This window comes from Grammomys surdaster, unplaced genomic scaffold (assembly GCF_004785775.1).
Source record: "Grammomys surdaster isolate TR1022 unplaced genomic scaffold, NIH_TR_1.0 270, whole genome shotgun sequence".
Lineage (NCBI taxonomy): Eukaryota > Metazoa > Chordata > Mammalia > Rodentia > Muridae > Grammomys > Grammomys surdaster.
In genome coordinates, this window is record NW_021604711.1 from 2,164,344 (window position 1) to 2,186,700 (window position 22,357).

The 22,357-nt window shown below is 46.6% G+C and overlaps 1 protein-coding gene across 1 annotated transcript in view; it reads left to right on the forward strand.

The window, feature by feature from the left end:
* The window catches only part of Tom1l2 (target of myb1 like 2 membrane trafficking protein), a 119,217-nt gene that overhangs the window by 63,981 nt on the left and 32,879 nt on the right, over positions 1–22,357 (forward strand). Inside the window, exons 2-6 of the mRNA XM_028776455.1 lie at positions 999–1,083; positions 6,556–6,634; positions 10,728–10,877; positions 18,551–18,685; positions 20,085–20,243. Coding sequence (XP_028632288.1) covers positions 999–1,083; positions 6,556–6,634; positions 10,728–10,877; positions 18,551–18,685; positions 20,085–20,243 — 608 coding nt within the window. The remainder of the gene's footprint in view (positions 1–998; positions 1,084–6,555; positions 6,635–10,727; positions 10,878–18,550; positions 18,686–20,084; positions 20,244–22,357) is intronic.

Genomic DNA, 22,357 nt, shown 5'->3' on the forward strand with positions numbered 1-22,357 from the left:
AAGTTATTTTTAAAACAGTTATTTTATTATGCTTTGCTGCATATATGTCTATGTATTACATTCATGCCTCATGCCCAGGCATGATTCTCTGCAACTGGAATTATAGACGGTTGCAATCCACCCTGTGGGTGTTGGCATGGAACCTGGGTTCTCTGGAAGAACAGCTAGTGCTCTTAACCACCATCCCTCCAGCCCCAAGAACCACGGTTTTTTTCAATGCCAGGATTGTCCTTTCTCCTCCATTAAATGCTCAGCAGGTTGTTATATGTCAGGGACTCAACACCATATGTTTCATTTAGTGAGCTTTGCGTCATTGTGACAAATGGTGTCAGTTCAAGGTCAGTTGGCTCTGTTGGTGGGAAATATGTGAGTGAGCAAAAACAGCTCCCTCCAGCATCTAGGAAGCAAAGAGTTTCCCAGATCCTTTCTAGGAGGCTCCACCACCTTCCAGTGGCACCAGAGATTGGCAACTAAGCTCTTAGCCTCAGATGTTTTGGACAGGATGGGGGCAGGGTGCATGGGTCGGGGATTAAGATCTAAGCTGTGATGTCATACCTGCTGCAGCTCACTTTCCCTTCTTCCTTCTCTCCTGAGGTGAGGTTTTAACCACCACAGATGCTTTTTCATGATTATGATGCCGGATATCTATAGAGGACTGGCTGTGTGCCAGGCGGTTTCCTAAGGGATTACACCCATTAGGCCATTTAACTTTTCTGATGAGATGTATGCTATAGTTTTAACTAGGTTTGGTACTTGTAAGTCGTAGAGCCTATGTTCTAGCTTGGTGGTTTGGCTCTGAAATCTGTGGTCTGTAGTGGCTCAGGCCTCCTAGATATGGGATTCAGAGACTAGACAACCTTGGCCCTTAGGCTGAGTGTTCCTTCATGTTCTCCCGTGAAATCAGTAGCCCTAGAAGTAGTGGTTCTAGTCTCTTTCCATTTCTTTCAGGGACCCATATTCCAGGAGAAATATAAAGCAGTTTCTTTCTGATTCCACAGAGAAGGCAACGGATGGCTCCCTGCAGAGCGAGGACTGGACACTGAACATGGAGATCTGTGACATCATCAATGAGACAGAGGAAGGGTATGTTTTTCTGGGAAATGCCTTGTCTTGGTTTGGGTGGGATATCATACATAGCTTGTCAGGGCTCACTGTGGTGGGTCAACTCTGGTGTTTGTTTGTTTTTTTAATTATTATTTTCAGTCTGTTTGCTTTGGCATTAATAAGCTGAAATTCAGTAATCTGTCTTTTCCCACCCCACCCTGCCCATATCCCCATGGCAGTGCCTCGGTTAGAGAAGTGAGGCCTCTCCATCATGTGCTTTGAACCGTGAGTGGGAATGGAGCTGCTTGGCTTCCTATACTAATCATCTGCCTCTCCCCATTCCTCCTCAGACCCTGCTTCCATGTTGCAGACACGGGGACTGTCTGTGCCATGGATTGCTTTCTATGGTACCCTGGAAGTAGGCCCAGAGCATAATCAGATGAAGAAGTGACAGAGGGGTACCCGTGGCTCAGAGCAGCTGAGCATGTCTGGCGTGGGTAGACTGGACGTACAGCTTGCCCTCGGGTCTTTCTGCACTGCTTAGCCGGCTCTTGGTGTTAATGAGCACTGTGTCCTCTCCGTTTCTATTTCTCCGCTCTGTTCATACTTCTTACAGACCCGTCTGATTTAGGGTTTTGTCCATAGACACCCCATTTACTTTTACTATGTTCTTTTCAACTCCAGCGTGCCAAGGAGACCAGCTGGGACTCAGGCAGCCGGGGCCTGTAGGTTGGTGGTATTATCTACTTGCTAGTCTTCTCAAGCCGGTCCTGCATTCATTCCACAAAGATTTACCAAGTGCCTGCCATTTGCAGACCCTGTTGTAAACGTGAGGGCCGCAGCAGTGAGCAAGGCACAATTTCACTTCTGGGGGCTGCCAGGTTGGAGCAGGGAGGCGAACTATGAACAAGACAAGCCTCATAAGCTGGTCAGGTGGGCCGAGCCCTATAGGGAACTCCTGGGAGAATCTGGGCAGGTGAGGTGGTATGGTCTGGCTTTAATTTTGAATGATCATCTCATATTCAGAATGGTAACCAGGGCAGGACAAAGACAGGGCAGGCAAACCAGTGGGGTTTATTGCAGTCTCACTGTGTGACCTGATGATGGTAAGCTGGACTGCAGTGGTGGTAAGGATGCAGGAGGCGTCATTCGATTCTGGTGGGATTCAGAAATTAACACTAATAGAATTTGCTGGGGTGGAATATGAGGAAAATGTTGAGGATAACACCAGAGTTTGAGACCTACAAACAACAGGATGGAGCTGCTAGTGCTGAGGTGGGGCAGGCAGAGAACAGATCTAGATCTGAGCTAAGGTCAGTATGTGGCCCACCCACTAGGGCTTGCCTGGGGTACTCGGGGCCACACCCCCAGCCTGTGCCCAGTATGGCTGTCTCCATGGGAGAAGTGCTGAGATGCCTTCTAGAGGAGCTTTGAGCTTAGGGACAGTGTGACTTCTGGGACAGTATGACTTGTCCCCAAGGTAGCATAAGAAGCGGGTACAGGTGGCCTGGTGTCACATGACGAGGGAGTAATAGGAAGCTGGAAGTGTGGCTCAGATCAGCTTCTCATTTGCTCTATTCCCTGAAGAATGCACTTGCTTCTTCCCCCAGCTTCCATCAGGTCCTGATGCAGGTTCCAACCACTGGCTTGCTCACTAGCAAGCCTTCCGGAGCATTCTTGAGTTTTTACCATGAAATGCTTAATCACACACCTCTGCAGCCCTCCTTTAGCCTCACTAATTTTTCTTTTAGCTCCCTGAATTCTCCAGACTTTCGTCTTCAGTCAGATATCTAAGCATTGAGGGCAGAAAGTCCAAGAACCCTGGGATCTTCTTCCTTCTAAATTATTTAAGTCCCTTTCAAAGTGTGAGTAACTGGGACCTGCTTTCTCAGTCACTGCCCTAAAAAGGGCTGCTTGTGCGTTTCCCAGCACCCTAACCTCTTGTTCATGTGTGTTGGAATGACAGCATAGTGATTCTTGAAGAGTTTCTGTGTTTACCTCTATTGTAATGTGTCTGCTGAAATCCCTGCCACATGGGGAAAGAGAAAACAAAACACACACACACACACACACACACACACACACACACACACATACTCCACCCCCCTTATCCCTCCTGCTCCTAGCTGAGGGCTTCTGAATGTTGTTCCTCATGTTTCTTCCAGACCATCTCCCTGTCACTAAGTGGTTCCCATCAGCTATTGGATCTCAACATAAATCTCCCTCCTCTGGCCCCTTCCCTCTTGTCATATTATGTGGTATTATTATACTGGGGCTTCAAATCTTTGTGATCTCTCTTAGTGTCTGTCCTGTCCCACAGCTACTATTCTGTGCACTTCACGAGAGCAAGAATTCCCTCTGTTACACTCAGTATTTTTCTGCCACAATGCAGCTGACACATACGCAGCTTGTGTGTCTGTGTGTGCGTGTTGTGGGGGCATGTTTCATATATCTGAGGCTGACCTCAGACTTGCTATATAGACAGGGATGACCTTGAATTTCTGAGCCTCCTGCATTACCTCCTAACTGCTGGGATTACAGGTGTGCACCATCACACCTGGTTTATTCAGTGCTAGGGATCAAACCCAGGGCACTCTACAGAGCCACATCTCAGCTCCAAAATCAGCTCTTAATAAATATTTTAAAATGTGTAAAGAATTAATGATGTCCCAAGGTAGTCTGATGAGGAATGCAAGCATGTAAATACATCATATCACAGCACAACAAGAATTGAGACAGAGACAAAGAAACAGAGCAAGAAAAGCTGTGTATAGCTAGAGAGACAGACATGTGCCATGACTCTCAGCCAGCCTGGGGGCTGTCAGCAGCAAAGCCTTTCTGAAGTAGATGGCACTTCAGTAGACTCTTACAGGATACCAGGATATTAGCAGGATGAGGCAGATGGATGACAGGGAAAGAGGTGGAACCTCTAGGCTGGAAAGCAGTGTGTATATCAGGTGCATAGGAAGCGTGGTAGTGTGGATTAAGGGATGTAGAGCCTGGAGCCATCTACCTGGGCTGGAAGCATTACCACTTACTTATCAACCCATCTCCCTGTGCCTCAGTTTCATCACAGATAAAAATGATTTACCAGTAGTGCACACATAGAGATATAGTAAAGATTAAAGGAATAAACACACACATGTACACACACACACACACACACACACACACACACACACACATACTGTAGTGTAGAGCAATCAGATACCAGTCAGGCTCTGATGAGGAGCCAACAATCGGGATCATTTTATGACTATTTTTGACTGTTCCTAACTCAGTGAGACCTTAATTCTACAGCCTTTATCCTAGGGAAAATGGGGGATCCAGTAAACGCAGTAGAGAGGATGGTTTCTGGGTGGGGATGGGGGTTTGTTTGGGAGAAAAGCTGTGACTGGAGACATAACTTGCAGCTGTTTAAGAGCCACTGAAGAGCTCCCCACTGCAGGACTGGAGGGCTCGCAGGAGTCTGAGAAGGGTGTGGGTGGCCAGAGACTGGTCTTGAGGCCCTAAGGGACTGTCCTATGGGACCCCTACCTGAGAGAGCTCTCTACTGAGAGCTCCTGGGCTTGGCCTTCTCACACAGTCCACGTCTCCCTTGATCCTGCCTGACTGCCTGATGGTGGCCTTAGTCAGCAGTTGTTTCTTCAGCCTTTGGTATCATTTTAAATGTTCCGGTTCTTCCAACCTGACTGTGATGCTCTGCTCTGACACTTCTCCCTCGGATCAACCGAAAGAAATGCTTCTCCTTTTGCTCTCAGGTAGCACTTCCTGAAGCATAGCACTTGGGTAGGGATTTTCAGCTTAAACCTAACAAGAGTCTGCCTGCTATCTGATTGGCCTCCACCCACAATCTGGGCATGCTGACATACTGTCAGCCAGAAATACACAGTCCTCCAGGGTAGTGCCTGTTTTTCCCATCATGGAAATCCAAGAGGAGATGAAAGAGAGCACATGAAGAGCCGGTGCAGCCTGTCAGTCTGGGGTGACAGTGGTGAACCGAGCCTGCAAACAGGAAATCAGTCCTCTCTAACCAATAAGTTGCCTACTTTCTTCAGCCCAGCCCATCCAAGCACATAGTTGCTGAAATGCTCTTTTTATAAAATCTGCATCCCTATTAGAAATTGTCTATCTTAGAACCCTTGAGTTTTGCCAGGCACACTTTTAGTCCCAGCACTTGGGAAGCAGAGGTAGGTGGACCTCTTGAGTTCAAGGCCAGCTACACAGAGAAGCCCTTCCTTGAAAGAAAATTAAAAAATAATCGGGTGCTGCATTTGGTGGACTTATTTCCGGGTGTTCAGTACTCCATCTGCATGTTTGGGCTAGGACTGTGCTGCTTTTATTATTAAAGCTCTGCAGTATCGTATGGACTTAAGAATTCAGATATGTCTAACATTGGTTTGTTTGCTTGTTTTCCTTCACTACTCAGGGGCTATTAAGCTTCCTATGAATTTTAGGATTATTTTTCCTATTTCTGTGAAGGATATTATTGGGATTTTGATGAGGATTGCATTGAGTTTATAGCTCATACTAGACAAAATAACCTTTTCCACAATATTAATTCTGACAATACATGAACACGGGAGTTCGTTCCATCGTCTAGTGTCTTTGTTAAAGTTTCCCCCAGAGTTTGTCTTGCAGACATCTTATGCCGCACTGCTAGAGCCATCTCTGGCCTAAGGCTCCTGTGAGTGGAATTGTCCATTTCTTTCTTGGTATGCTCATCATCATTGTCTTATCACAGCTTTTTAGATGTTGATTTGATAGTTTGATACTTTGCTAAATATTATCAGATCTAATGGTTTTCTGGCAGTCTTCAGGGTCTTTCTCTGTAGCCCTGGCTGGCCTAGAACTCAGTCTTTAGAACAGGCTTGCCTCTATCTCACTCATAGAGATCCACCTGTCTCTGCTACCCAAGTGCTGGCCCAGGATTTTATATGCAAGATCATATCATCTGCAGATACCAATCTGAGTCTCCCTTTCCCATTGTATCTAGTTTGATTCTTTTTGAGAATCCAAGTACTATACTGAATGGCTCCAGTGAGGGTAGGCATTCTGTCTCAATAGTGGTTTTAGAGGAAATGCTTTCTGCTTCAGTATGATATTGTATATAGATTTATCACATATACAGCCTTTATTTTGTTGAGCTTCAATCCCTCTATTCCTTGTTTATTTAGGGCTTTTTCATGAAAAGATGTTGAATTCTGTCAAAGGCTTTTTTTTAATCTATTGAGACAATCATGTGATTTTTATACTTGATTCTATTTATTCTTGTGCATATGCTTTTGAGTTTGGCTCATAAAAATGTACAAAAAGTTTCTTTATTCTCTTTTTGCAGCTGCATAAAGGCCATGATGTAATTATTCCTGTTTCCTCTTGTAAACATCACCTCCCAAGTCTTTTACATTTACAGACATGCTGCAGTGAACAACCTTGATCCTACACTAGTTGACATTGGGCTAGTGCCCCATGAGGCTTGTGAGGATCATAGTTTATCTGTCCTTTTGCCAGGCCAAAGGATGCCATTCGTGCTCTGAAGAAACGGCTCAGCGGGAACCGGAACTACAGAGAAGTAATGTTGGCCCTGACGGTGAGTGTTGTTTCTTAGGAGGGAAAGCCTAGGACACCTACACACCTCTTCTAAGGAACCCTTCTGCCCACTCAAATGGGCCTCAGCATGTAGCCTGTGTTGTCATGGTTCAGCAGCAGCTTCCAGGGGACACTGAGGGTCCCCTGCCCACCTCTGATGCAGGAGGTGAGCTTAAATGGATAGATGTATACCAGGAGAGTATAAGATGTGGATGACACTGTTGAACCCTACAGCAGTGGGTGGAAGCTCAGGACTGAAGATCCAGAGGTCTGGACAGATCTTGTCTGTTTCCAGCCTATCTGAGATGCTGGGAGTCAGTTTCCTGTTTATACAGGTGTTTCTCTTTATCTGTCCAGTGCCTTCCCAGGATGGAGAGTTTCAGATGTTGATGAGAGGTTTAGACCACCTTCTAAAATGGGCTGATTGTTCTTCTTTTGGACTCTGAGAGGCCTTGGAGTTTTACCTTCACAGCTAGGGAAGTACCAAGCTGTGGTATGCCAACAGAGAATGGTCTTTTGTTTGAGATGAAAATGAAAGTAATACAAAGGTTCTTGGAAAAGTCAGCTAAATGACTCCTTTCAGGGCAAATAGATAAGAATTGTGCCCTTCCTTAAGACACAGAGAACTAAAAAGGGTATTTCAGGTGCTATTTCTGACTTAAAAAGCTAACAGTTTCTCAGATGCTGTAAAATCTGGGCCACAGTAGCTTTTTAATAGAAACTGTAACAAGTCACCATGTCAACTTCTGTAGGTGAGGAAAGTGGGTTATTTATCTCAAATGCTGCAATATATTTTCTTGTAAAGCAGAGGAACTGCTGTGATCTCTCTGTGCCCCCCAACCCAGAATAAAGTCCAAAACTTAATAGGAGAGCTTTGTCAGCCAGGAGCTTGGGATTTGCACAGCAGAGGAGAAAAGTCAGTTAAGAAACAGGTGAAAGCTTTAATTTTTTTACCTGAATATTGGTAGAGCCCAGGATGAAGTACAAATTGTAACGTTTAGTGACCCACATCACTGGGAAGCCAGTTCTGACATGTGTCTCTCTTCATGCCAGCTTCATGATAACTACTATATGTAGGAAGCTTTTTAAGTTGACTGCATTTCCTTGCCTTCCTACAGTGTCGCTTGGAAGCCTTCATTTGACCTTCCTCATGGCCAAGGCTTTTCTGCAAACCTTGGGAGGTCTGTGAACATGCAGACCTGTTGTCCTTGCAGCTAGCTCCCTGCCTGGCACGGTTGGCATGGTCTATGTCTTCCATGATGGCTTCACTTGTTAGTTTCTGTCAGCCCTGTTCCTTGCTGGTAGTCCTTTCCCAGCTGCTCATCTGTCCCTGCCTAGGCTGTTAGTATTTATCCAGTGGAGCTAGAGATCCTGAGGGCCTCTCTGCCTGAGCCTTCACATGTGTGTTCCTAACATCTGCTTCTCGTTGCCTAGAGGCCTCCTTTGTTTATTCCATGGGTTTTGGCTGTATCTCAGAACGTTGCCACTGTGCTACATTCCCTAAAACCCACAGAGTCAGGTTTGCCAAGATCCTTTTTGTAAGGATGGTCTAAAGTGGCTTTGATAGAGAAGACTTCCTGTGTCTCCTACATGCAGAGGCTTTGGGCTGCTGCAAGCACATGTGCACAGGGTATTTTCCAAGGCCAGGATGTGACACACTGACCTTAAAGTCTGCTGTGCAGGAAAACTGAAGGAAAGCATAGCATCCTGTCCATGGTCTCCCTAGAAATAGAAGCAGAGATGGGGGTTGACCCAGCCTGCTCCCCTGTTTCTAGTTATTTTCACCCAGGCCAGCTTCCTGAGCCTCCTACTGCTGATCCTCACCTGCCTCTCAGGAAAGAAGGGCTCAGCAGCAATGGTCAGAGTCTAGAGAATGAGTAGAAAATCCTAGAGGAAAAGGTACCTGCAGCACAGTGAGAACAGAAAGAACCTCTCTGGTTCCTCTTGGCAGCCCCATGAGTCCCCAGAGTGAGAACTTTTATCTTGAGGTCATCCAGATGTCTCAGCAGTTAAGAGCACTGGCTGCTCTCGGAGACGACCTGGATTTGGTTCCCAGCTCACAACCGATTGCAGAGAATCCAGTGCCTTCTTCCAGCCTTCACAAGCACTGTACACACTTGGTACACAGACACACATGCAGACAAACACCCAAACGCACGAAATAAAAATACATCTTTAAAAAAAAACTGCAGTTGTGGAGAAGCCCTAAAGGTAAGTGCACCAGGTAAACGTGGAGCCTCCAGAAGCACAGCAAGAGGAAGAAGGGAAGGGTGGTTGGGGGACTTCCGAGCTGCAGGGTCTCCTAGGGGAAGTTCCATGGCACTGCTGATCATCAACTTGGACATCTGAAACAGCTCGATGCCTTCTTTCAGTGCTAGCTCAAAGAGCAAGAGGAAAATAAATAATCCATGACACGGTTGTTGCTTCTGAAACCTCACAGCTGATGCGTCGGCTTGGAAGAGAACTCAAAGAGGGATGGCTTGGTCCTCAGGTGGGTCAGGAGGCCGGGGCTCCTGAGGATGTGAATCAGAGTTCCTGACCCAGGCTGGGGAAGTAACTCAGTGGTAGAGTTCTTGCCTACCATGCACAAAGTATGCGGTCAGTCCCTAGCACTGTAAAAAGGACAAAAGAGTGTCCATCCTTCTTTGGGTCAGGTTTTCCTTCCTGAGCCTCTTAGCTTTGAAAAAATAAGGTACCAAGGTATAGTTGAAGGGACCATAGTAGCTATGAGAATAAAATGAAAGTGTATGTAATATGGAGGGATCTCATTGTACCTGTTGTGTAGCTGGCATTCAGCCTGTCATAATTGTGAACCTTTTTTTTTCTGCACATTGTCAAGGCAAAAGCCTTGAAAGGAACCACTTAGGACACACATACAGGCAAACACCCAAACACATGAAATAAAAATAAATTTTTTTAAAAAAATAAATTGCAGTTATGCAGAAGCCCTAAAGATAATGAGTTTATAACACTTCCTGGGTATGCCAAGTAACATGTGGAGCCTCCAGAAGCACAGCAAGAGAAAGAAGAGTAACTTTCCTTCATCAGCTAATTCATGGTCACACAGGAACAATGAGGTGGTTAGAAGTGTCCTCTGCTGCTGGCACCATTTTTGTATGGGCATTTGTTAGCATGCCCTGTAAGAGGTGGCTTGGGAAGGGTTGAGTGAGCCTGTGGGCTGTTTTCAGGAGGAACAGAGTCAGAAAACTGTGTTTGAGACTGGAGAGGCCCTCCCACTACTCCCAGTGCCCCACCTGGGAAAATACAGGAAGCCATGGATGCAGCAGCCTTCCGAAGTAGTCCTATTGGTCCTACCCTGTGCAGGCTGCAGAAATAGTTGACATATGTCCTCTCTAATTCTCCCTGCAAAGGAGAGCTCCTTGCTCCCACTTTCCAGATGAAGACACAGAGGCTGAGTGAAACTTGTCCTGGGCCATCAGGGAGGGACTAGCAAAACTAAGTCTGTCTCCCACTGTCACCTGATCAGAACCTATCAGCCATCCTTTCAAAGTTACTGAGGCCTAGGGACCTCCCCTAGACAGGAGTGAGAAGGGTCTTACTGAAGAAGGGTGGAACCTAAACCTGACTGGCAGCTGGAGTCCACACACCACTTGTCAAAGGTTACAATACATTGTTGTTGCTGATTTTATTTGCAGAGCAGGAATATTTTGGGGATGTGTACTTGCTTTTTCACACACAAGGGTCAGTAATTCACCCAGCAGCCTCTTGCGACAGAGCCTGTGTCCCATTGGCTAAGATCTCACACTCAGGGCTAGAGAGAAGAATTAAAATGTTCATTTCCAGGAACCTCTCAGTCATTTTGACACTATTACGAGACCATGCAAAACCTGTGTCTCGGTTACCACCCTAATTGCCTGGTTACTGTTCAGGGCCAGGACCTTCAGTCAACACAGGATTGTCACTCCCAAGGAAGAGGGATGAATGAATTAGTGTGGGGGATGTCTGAGGGTTGGCTTTGGAGGGGATGTAACAGGAGGATGATCTGGAAGTATGACTGAACAGGTTAGAAACTCAGCTCCCTCCCCTCCTGTTCCCAGTGTAACAACCTCCCCACAATCCCCCCACAACTTCAGGTGCTGGAGACTTGTGTGAAGAACTGTGGCCATCGCTTTCACCTCCTTGTGGCCAACCGAGACTTCATCGACAGCGTTCTGGTCAAAATTATCTCTCCCAAGAATAACCCTCCCACCATTGTCCAGGACAAAGTGCTTGCTCTAATTCAGGTGAGCTGGCTTCCCTCACCCAGTTTGTTGGGTATGTAAGATGGGGACTGTGATACATGCTTGGATGCTTTCTCATTATTTTGGAGAAAAAGATACAGATTTGGGGGGTTAAATATTTGTTATAAAATATTTACTTTCTTTATACTCACCTCAGTGGAAATCCTAAGTGGTGGCTCTCTTGCTGGTTGGCAGAGCCTCCAGGAAGCTTCTCAGTGTCCAGCCTTCTGTTGCCCAAACGAAACAAAAGGGGCTCTAACCGGCCTCTGAGATAATGGAGTATATTGGAGATCAACAGAGTAGAAAAGACCATGTTAGAGTCATGTACCAGGTGGCAAGGGCCAGCTCTGGAGTAGAAATGATGTTAAGAGATGTTTCACTGAAGAAGTTACATTTCAGTTGGACACTGAAAAGTGGAGATGAGTTTAGTAGAAAGGCCAAATGTAGGAGGGATCTCAGGAAGAAAGCCCCTGTGCAAAGGCTCAGAAGCATCAGAGAACAATTATCCATACTTGAGATACACCTGCTATTCAACAATAACAAATAACCCAAGTCTATCCCTACAGCAATAATGTTACCTTTTCCCTAGTTTCTATAGAGCAGACACTGAGATGCAGTGTGACTGGGAGATTATAAATGTACCCTGCAAGTACTACTGGGGCTGAGTACTCCATTTCCAAGATAGTGCCCAGACATGGCTGGTGGGGGAAGCTACAGTTCCTTGATAATATGACAAGAACCCTGTGTTTCCCAACATGGAGATATCAAGGAAGTCACATGTCACACCTTTTCTGTCATTCTGTTTGTTAGATAAGAATCGATAAGTTAAGCTTCAAGAATTTGGAATTAAGAGATTAGTTGAGCCAGGCAGTGGTGGCGCACACCTTTAATCCCAGTACTTGGGAGGCAGAGGCAGGTGGATTTCTGAGTTCGAGGCCAGCCTGTTCTACAGAGTGAGTTCCAGGACAGCCAGGACTACACAGAGAAACCCTGTCTCGAAAAACCAAAAAAAAAAAAAAAAAAAAGAGAGAGAGAGAGATGAGTTGAATATGTGTGCATGTTTTGAAAATTATATTTTGGAGAGCAGAGTATAGTGTAGAATGTCCAGGGCTGTGCTTGGGGCTGGGGGTGGGATGGGCAGGAGGTGAAGCCAAAGATGGGTAGGGCTTATGGGGTGTGTGTGCTGAGGGCCTTGGACTTGGTCCTGAAGAGGTATTGGGGGAACCATTAAACATTTCTGATCTGGATTGTACACAGATTTTAGACAGAGCACCCTACTGGCATGACATCTGAATCCACAAGCACTCAGTATGCATCATGGCATCAGAATCCAGTATGGATGAGTAATGCATGTGCGAGAACCAAGATGAGAGAGGGATCAAGTCAGATGTGAGCATGACTCCAGTGAGGGCAGCGACTGGCAGCCCGGCTTAAAAGACTGGCAGGCGCACAGAATAAGCAGGGGATCATTGTATATGAGAGGGTTATTGTATGTGAGAGTGGAGAGGAGCCTGCTGCTCTGTCTAGAGAGCTGTCCGAGCTCCTGGAGCACTTACCTCCTCCTAGTTGGTCAGGTGTGCTCACCACAGATAACTCCCACCCTGAAGCACAAGTCTGCCTTTCTTAATCACATCCCCTTCTTGTGATCTTCAAGTGCAGCTTTGCTGTCTTTTCTATTCATCTTGGTTCCCTGGGAGCCCTGGAATGCTATGTCCCTAGGGTCTTGAGCAGTTGGTTGTCAGTATTGAATAGTATTTTTTTTTTTTTTTAGATTAGGGGATGAATGTAGCTCATGAGGCTGAGAGAAAGGGCAGGGTTTCAGAGCCCTCTCTCATGCTCTGCTGTTATTTTGCACCCCTCCCTCAATCCTGAAGTGTACTTCCCCAGTTCCACCCACTTCCATAGCCTCTCCTGAGGTTACAGACTTCTAGGGACATGAATGGTAGCTTTCTCTTACAAAAGATAGGACATCAAGCTTAAACTTTGTATTCTGGGTCAGGTCTGTACAAGGTCCACACTAGCTGCAGAACTGAAGGAGACATCCATTGAGGGCTTGCTCACTTGAGGACTACCCAGGCTCCTGGGTAAACACAGCTAACTAGATGGTGTGATCTGCTAAGGGGAGACAGGACCCCTTCACTGGCTGGGTCCCACAGTTCTCTGCCCCAGAAATGCCTGTTTCTTGCCTGCTCTGACCTGACAACTTTCTCATCTGGTCACTACTTCCCTAATCCTAGCTCCTCCCAGGTCCTTACCCTGGCCTGATGCAGTAACTTCTGGCATCTTCCTTCTCTATACAAGGAAGGCTGGGTCTCTGCCCTCCTGTTCTGGGCCATGGAGCACAGGGATCTACCTACACCTGTCTCTTCAGTCCTCCTCCCACTGCTGAGCAGCAGCTATGTACACTAGCCTAAGGTCTGATGGTGTGAGTGAGCTATAGCTTATCAGCCTTCCTGATGGACATGGGTGCTTTATGTTTGGAGTTGCTGCCACAAGCCTCCAGTGTATGTTCTTAGGGAGCACATGCATTATTTTTAAGTAGGCATGTATTGAGTACATGAAGCTGGCAGTTTCACTTCAGTACTATGAGAGAAGGTACTGGGTCAGGAGATGCCAGGATTTGTAGCTGTTCCACACCCTCACCAACATGCCACTTTCTGTCATTGCAGCCTGTTTGCTGCACTTGGGAGAGTGCTTCACCATGTCATATTTAACCGCTTTATTGACTATATAAATGATCGTCGGTGTTCATGGGCTTGGCAGCTGTACTCAACCAGCCACAGCAGGAAACTATGGAAGAAAAGATAGTGTCTATACAACCAGCCACAGCTGGAAACTATGGGAGAAAAGACAGTGTCTATACTGAGCACACAGATCCTTGTCATTACTCCTCCAGCTGTTTCTATAACGTTGACACTTCGCTGGTAGTCTTTATAAACCCCTAAACTAAAAATCAAGAGACAACACTGAGCTAGCTCGTACAATGACCAGATTAACCACAGACTTTGGTATCCTAACAGATCCTGGAACCATTCCCCTTATGAATACTAGGAACAACTATCCTCTTAAAAACTGAACCAACAAGCCAGGGATGATGATACACCTCTGTAATCTCAGTTGGGAGGAAGCATCCAGGGTCAAGGCCAACCTTGGCTACATCATTTAAGTTTGAGGCTAGCCTGAACTACATGAGAACCTGCCTCCAAAAAAAAAAAAAAAAAAGGATAAATTAGAGTGGTAACAATCATTGTTTTCCTTTACAGCTGTGAGTAGGTAGTGGCCTTTAAGGCAAATCCTGCAGGATGGGAAAGTGGTTTTGCTAAAGGTGCAGCTGCCAGTATAATCCAAACTCTTCCTTAGTGCTTACTAGAGTCCAGAGGCTTGGGAAGTAGGGCCAGATTAGTCCTGCCCTTGCCCTCAGGGAGACAGCAAGTTAAAAAGAGAGATTGGGGTTTGCTGTCAGGTAGAACTGAAGCATAGCTAGGAAGGGCTGGAGCTGGCCTTTGACTATTGGGAATGATGGAGTGGGCCTTGCCCTAATTTTCCCATTCCAGAGAAGCCGCCTGAATATATAAGTACTTGAAAAGCTTTGAAGTAAGAAGCTACACAGACAAGCCCCACCAGCTTCCTGTCCGTGAAACATGCTTCAGGCTTTTGGGGTGGGGATGGGGTTGGGGGGGGAACATCATGGCTCTCATTCCCAGCCTGAGCCAACTGCCTCTTATTTTACCTCAAAGATGGAAGCACAGTTACTGCTATACAGAGGGATGGGGCAGCTTTTCTGAAGTCTGTAGTTCCTGTGGTGGTGTAGGCGAGAGAGCTCATTCTCTTATGTCTGTCTGCTCCAACCCTTCATTGACTTGGAGTCACAGGCGTGGTTGGCCTAGAATTGGCCGTAGAAGTCGCGTTTTCAATTGCATCTGTCTGCCATCTGCAGCCCTCTGAGCCAACTGTGAACAGAACCTACCAGTTGAGTACAGCTTAGTGTAGATCACTTGCTCGGCATATGGAAGATCCTGGGTTCCATCTAGCAAGACGCACACATACTCAAGCACACACACTCTGATGTCTTCCCCCTGTGCTCCATTCTCCGCCTCAGTGAAGCTTTCTGTGCCTTCTAATGTGAAGGCTGAAGTTATGTTTTAAGTTTAAATTACTGTGCTTTAAGAGATCTATAAAACAATCAAGAGATTTTGGAAATAATCTTTTGGTACACCAGCAGCTGGTGATTGCTGGTCCCAGTGCCTGAGAGAGAAAAAAATCTATATAATAAAATGCCTCTAACCTGTGAGCACTACTTGCACAAGGACAGATAACTCTCTGGAATGCTGGGAGCGAGCTATTGTTCATGTAAGATATCAAGCCACATGCTCTCACTTCTGTAAACAAGTTTGGTTGCTCCAACTGCACAGGATGTGCTTGATCACATGTAGATAGGAAGTATATCAGGACATATGCTTGTCCCCATTGGATGAAGGTTGGGATGGAGAGGGAGGCTCGAAAGGTCTGAGAGACTGTGTTCTTTGATAGTGTCAGATGCCTGGTAGCACCTGAGCCTCATCACTGAGAAGCAAGCTGACTACACAACTTCAGGTGGAAGCCTCTGCCAATTTCTGGGTAGGTGTCCTCTAGGGGCAGAAAGCCTATGCTGGGACATGAGCAGAAGGGGACAGAGCCTCCTTTTGCCCAGAAGTATCCTAGGACCCGTAGTTCAAGTGAGCACTTGCTCTGAACGTTGTTGCTAAAAACCTTGAGGACTATAGAAATAGACAAAGTGTAGTCATGTTGTGTCTGCAGTTTGGCACACAAAGCTAAAGCACAAATTGACCTTTGTCCTTGTGTTAGTCCTGCCCTTGGGTCCTTCAATCACCAAATGCTGAAGCCACAAATAGAAAAGGAGGGAATTACATAGAGATCTTGGCTTCTCATGAGGTGGCCACCATGTCATTTGCCAAACAGCATGGTGGCAGAGAACCGGGGAGTTTGCCAGCACTGTACTACCTGGAGCCTGCATCCTGACAAGGTGGTTACTAGGGAAGCATCCTGCCTCTACCCACTCTACTGATCCTGCGCCTCAGTTCAGGGCTCAGGGTGACCAAGACCTCCCAGAACTTGTCTCAGCTCCCCAAGGAAGATTCTTCTCTGGCTCAGCCTGCAGCAGGCACCCTGCTTTATCATGGTCATATTAGCTGCTGACAGCCTCTATTCTCTGAAGTAGGAAAATAAAGATGCTTAGTAACTGAGAACTTAATTAAATTTAGTCTGACAGTTATTGACTGACTCCCTTCCCGGTACAATGGTAAGAGGCCTGTGTGTACCTTTAAAGATGCCTGACCTGGTTGGGGAGACAAGAGAGTTATCTAGACATGCTAGAACATGTGACACCTATAATTTATCCCATCTCCATGTCCTCACATACACTGTTCTTTAAATGAGTCTTCCTTCCCTCTTCCCTCCTGTCTCCTCCTTCTTCTCTCTGCTCTCCTTCCTGTATTTGTCCTTCTGTTGGCATCTGACTTTTATTCAGGGGAGATTACTGTTGTGAGCATATGCTTTGCTTTCGGCAGTCTGGCCTAGGCTGCCCAGGGGTCCTAGACAGGAGCTGTCACTGTGGCAGGTGGGGTTTAGGGTATATTAACCAAGACTTCTAAACTAAAGCCAACTCTGCCTGCCTAGCTAAAGAGGAGAGTTTGTCTTGACAAAGCAGGACCCCCCCCACCCCCCGAAGCCCTAGTCATTCTGGCCAGGGTATGGCTGAGCCTTGGAAATGACAGACGGGGTCAGGAAACACTCATGTCTTCTCTCTGCACACCACTCAGCATAGCAGCTGTTCTTTTCTGTAAGACAAGCTACCTCTGGTCCTGAGCCACCTATCAGGCTTAGTTTTTCAGAGGGGCAATTGTCTTACAAGAGAACGATCCAGTTCTCTGTTATGTCCAGGGTTGAGCTCTTGGCAGGAGGATGGTCCCACCTTGGGACATGTCCCAGTTCCCTAGGACAGGCACAGTTCCTGAGTGTATCTGAATAGGAGGAGTCCTGAGGAGTGTGTACCTAGAGAGAGAAGCATGGAGCAAGGAAAGAGTACGAAGGTCCCCAGAGCCATTTGTTTCTCCAAGAAAACAGAGGCAGGAAATGACGTCAGAAAAACTGCCATGCTCCCCCAAGCCTTTCCCAGTGGGCTGTGAGTAGAGGTTTTAGACTCCTTATTTTTATTATTTCTTTTTATAGGGCTGGTCATAGAACCTGGGGCTGATGCGTGCTAGGCAAGTGCTGTACCACTAACCCACATCTCCCAAGTTTGCTCCTTAAACTGAAAGCCTAGAATTGCAAAACTGAGCTGGATTTTGAGTAGGGAACAGATTTCACGATGCTGGAAGAATGGGCGAGGCTAAGGCTGTGAGGCTGCATGGGTCCAGGTGGGTCTTACCAGCAGCCTTTATAGGTACCTTCAGATGCAGAAGAAAGGATTGGCCGAGCTAGGCTGTCCTGGTGCCATGGTGATGTAAAATCCCTGAGTAGGCACATTAAATAAACGCATCAAGGAGAGAAAGCCAGGCTGACAGCGTTGTTTGTAGTGTGTAAGATACATTGGATATAAGTAAGGAAGCTTTTGGGAAAATGGCCTTTTAACTTCCAGTGGCTCTGGTGGTTAGAGATTGAATTTCTGTAGCTTCCTCTGGATTGGCTGGAGCTTATGGCTGTAGGCCATTAAATGCTGTGATGGTGACATCTCTAAAAAGTAGCATCTCCTCCTTTGGGTGCATATTGTAATAAAGGGGTGGCTCTGGGGACTCTATTTCTGAAGAGCCTGTTGAATAATTTCTGGATTTGATTCCTCTGTAACTTCCAAAGAACAGGATTTTTTGTGTAATTGTTAAGAAGTTTGTGCATCACCAGAAATGGTGATCTGTTCACAATTTTCTTGCTCCCTTTTGTCCTCTCCTCATTCAAGAAAATCTACTGTTGGAACTTTCTATTTCATTTCTGTGTTGGGCAGATGTATGTTGAAACTGTCAGCTACACAAATGTAATAGAAAAACACCAGGTTGATACAGGACTCCAGGGAGGTGGGGTGAGCTCCAGCCTGTGACTGTGGGTGATCTGGCTCCCAACGGACTCTTGTGCCCCTGGGCTGAAATCATGTCACCTGTCAGTAACAGGACCAGTCCAGGCAAGTTTTAGCACTGACTGATCTGAGGAAAACTAGAATCAGCCTTGGCTTCTCAACACGCGTCAGTTTCTCCTTTCTCTTCAGTTTGCCTATGGCCTCTGCCTCCATGGGGGTGTCAGGCATGCAGTTGGGAGGCGTTCAGGTAAGTCTTCACTTCTTGCAACAGTTCTGGCAATTGATTTCCTTGAGATGGGGCAAATGCCTGCATCATAATGTGTGCGGGGGACTTAGTGTTATTTCTCTGCCACTTCTCTAAGGAACTACATGCTAAATTAAGTTTTATGAGTTTGTTCACATTCAATGACATCATTGAAATCCAGGGCTTCAGCAGCTGTGCCTCTGCACTGATTGCAGGAGTGGAACAGAATAAGATTTGCCAGTGTGCCTTGTGTGGGTGTGTCTGGCAGCACCAGCCTCAGAGAGGGCTGGACTGACTTTCCAGCCCCTTGCCACCGTGTGGAAGGACCACTTGTACCTCCTGACAGGCCTTCCTCTCTCCTCCCAGGCATGGGCAGACGCCTTTAGGAGCAGTCCTGACCTCACGGGTGTTGTACACATATATGAAGAACTGAAGAGGAAGGGAGTTGAGTTCCCCATGGCAGACTTGGATGCTCTGTCTCCTATCCACACACCCCAGCGGGTAAGCTTCCAGCTAGTGTTTTCTAGAAAGACTGCCTGTGGAACAGCCAAGCATTGTACCAGCCTTTTGCTGATGCCTTTGCATTATTCAACTTGTCATGTGTTTTTAAAGCTCCAGGGCATTTCTTTTTAATAACAAGGGGGATGCAGAGGGAGACAGCTGGGTGACTGGTGATTAAGTGGCAGCAATGTCTCTCCCAGTTTCACACTGACAGTGGAGGAATATGGAGAGGGTTCCGTTCAGCAGTTTTCGTGGAAATGGCTGCTTTGGCTGAGCCTTCCTGTGAGGGTCATTAGCACCTGCGTTACAGAAGACTATAGATGATGTGAGAGAATCTGTCCTTATTTCTTGCGGTACCAAGGGGTGATGTTTGCTCATCAGAGGCAAGGAGCAGCTCTTAGCATATGGTACAGTGTGTAAATCAAGTGGATAATTTGTTTACTTTTAATATGGTACTGGAGAACCCACGACCTCGTGTATGCTAGGAACATATTCTATTACTGAGCCACATTCCAGCCCAGTCAGTGAATCTAAAATGTATTATGAGTATGGGAATTCAGCATCAGTTCAGGCATTCTTGAATTCTGTCAGCTTTGGGACTTGGAACCCAGAAAAGGCCTGTTTTAAAGCATCCTGAAGAACCTCTTTCAGTACTGACAGTGACCAGAGTGACCCTGTGTTTCAGAATTAAGGTAGTGGCAATCCTGGTTCCTATGGGTAGTTAGTTTCTGTACTGGCAATGAAGCAGCTCCAAGTTCAGGGGGCAGAGCCAGGATAGCCCAGTCTGAAGAGGTAACAGGGATTCATATGGCCTTACTGATCTCTATCTGCCTGCCTCTCACATGGAGATCTCAAGGATGGCAGTATGTCTTACATATTTGTGTGAACATGTGTACTAATGTTGGTGAATATATCTGAGATACCTAAGTGGGCAGAGGGCATAAATAGAATCATATTTTCCAAAGCATTATTCTTGTTATGATTTCTCTAAACCAGTTACCTGTGCTTTGTTGTATAAACATAACCCATTTTATTCTTTTATAATGACACAGAAGAAACAATGTTGTTGTTCTAATAATTACAAAGAACAATCAGTAAATTACATGATCGCTATTTATATTAGTTTCCTTGTAAAGGCCAGATGTAGTCTTGTGGTACCAAGTAAGGATTCATGATTAGTAAATGCCTTTTGGGTTGTGTTGCTTGTCTGCAGCACATTGTTCAGAAGGGAGGGAGGGAGGAAAGAGAGAGAGACAATGGTGGCTCTGCTACCCTGAGGAAGAGACTCACTCGAGCTCTGTGGATCCCAACTGAAAGTGCCACCTGTGTTAGGGGGAGTACCATGCTAAGGCACTTAGGTACCCAAGTGAATTAAAAAACACTGTTGTCATCATGCCAGAGTGTTCCAGAAATGGATCCAGCTGCCACCATTCCCAGGTCCCAATCACAGCCCAGGACAACTGCTGGCACCTATTCCTCACCTCCTCCAGCTTCCTACTCTACTCTACAGGCCCCGGCTCTGAGTGTGACGGGCCCCATCACAGCCAATTCAGAACAGGTATTCATGTACTTCCCATCCATAAGCAAACCAGCTAACTTCCCTCATGTACCTTTCCAGGGGTACTATGTTGAATGTAGGGACACAAAGATGGAAAGGCCTGGTCTCTGGAGTGGACAGATTGGAGATCATTGCAGTAGTATGTGGTCTTGCTGTGGTAGGAAGCAAAGTTGAAGATTCTGTGAGCCAGGGCTCACAGAATGTTAGGGGGATAGATTTGGTAGAGACATGAGAACATCTTCCTTCTGTGGACCAGGGTCAGGGCCTGGCTACCTGCTGGGCATAGTAGGCAGCTGGGAGCTATGGCACTGGCTCTGGAGTGGGCCTGGGGTTTTGTCAGCTGAGGCCTATGCAGGCAGTATCATGAACATACGTAGCACAGAATAGTAGCATGCCAGGGAACACTCAGTGGTCTGTCTGCAGGTTAACATATAGGCTGAGTGGGAGGAGAAGTGACAGGAAGCAAGGTCCAAAGCAAAGGAGCATAGCTGAGCTGTGAGCAGGCATTTACCCTTGGGGAGAACTTGGATCCCATGAGCTATGCCAGCAATCACAGTTCATACTTAATCAATGAAGTGCCCTGGAAGCAACAGCTAGGTCATTGAGACCTTCAAGAAACCTCCTCTCCTCTATCTGAGGGTTACTTCCTGGTAAGTTACTGATAATTTTACTAAATTGTATTTTTAGAGAATTTATGGAGACTATTTTTAGTTGAATCTATAGAATTTCTATTAGTTGAGATTTTATAGTGGGTGAGACTTGGAAAAAATGTACTTGATGTTTGTAGTTCCTATTTGTTACAGTGCCGTTATTATGGAACCTTGTTAAAACAGGTTCAGGCAGCTGTTTATAGGTAGTAGTACTGTTGTGCTAGAGCTTTGTCCTTCTGCCAGTGCTGAGGGAGAGCATGTGGGGAAAGCAGGATGCAAGCAAGGAGGCACACAGGCCTGGGTGTGAGCCACATTCTCCTGCTCCATGTAAGGCTTCAGTAGAAGAGCTAACTTTAGTCTGAGCAGGTAGCTAGGCCCTGACCCTGGTCCACAGGAGGAAGGTGTTCTCATGTCTCTACCAAATACTGTTGCTTGGTCTACTCCTGAAATACGGAGTTAATGCTCTCAGTTGGGCCTGGGTCACTGACCACTGCCCCTTTTCACCTCCATAGCCAGAGCCTTTGTAAAGGGGAACTGTGGACATAGGTCTTGGCTCTGGGCTCTGCTTCCTTGGGCAGAGCTCTAGGTTTGCTCTAAGAAGAATCAGAAAGTATTTTAAGCTGGGTGGCAGTGGAGCCCTTGCATTGGCTCACTGCAGTGTAGCGGGTGCTAAGAGTGGAAGCTCTGAGTGGTAAATGTAGAAACCGAGAACTGTGGCTCCCACCCCAGGTGGAAAATGGAAACTGAAGCATGTTGGCCATGGTCTGGCCTGGGCTGCTTCACAACTCATCAGTGGGAGAATCTTCTTAACCATGGTGTTAAGGAGGCTCTGGGGCCACTCCCAAAGTAAGGCAGAGGGTGGCCTTTTGGAGCCTAATCCATCTCCTAGGTGATTGTTGAGGTGGGTCTCTTTCCTGTCTCTTCCCTGAAGAGTTAAGAGTTTGCTGAGAGACCCTTGCAGCACAGGAGGGAGAGGTTAAGGGAGACTGGTAGAAGATGTTTGTACTCAGGCAAGCCAGGGAAAATGGAAAGCCCTTGCTAGGACAGACAGGTATGGATCTGGAATATGTCTCTTGCAGGAAAAGTACCTACCCCATTCAGCTCTGGGATACTGTAGGAACAGGCGTGCCTATGGTTGGCAGTATGCATTGTAACAGGTGTACCATGCACAAGGCAGGCCCCACAGCAGCCTTCAAGGTGTGGGGTTATCACTTCCTTCCCATAGGTGAGGGGATGAGTCTCACTGTGGACAAGGAAGGTCCCTGTGGCTTCCACTGGTGTCTTGAAAGGATGAGAGACACCAGGAGGTAACCCATACCTCGGGACTGGAAGACAAAGGGAGACAGTGCTCAGTATGCCAACTGCAGGAGAGAAGGCTCAGGGTTTGCGGGTGCTGATGCTGAGCTGGGTGGGCTGTTTTCAAAAGTCTGCTCACTCCTCACCTATTCTTTTCTTATCAGAAGA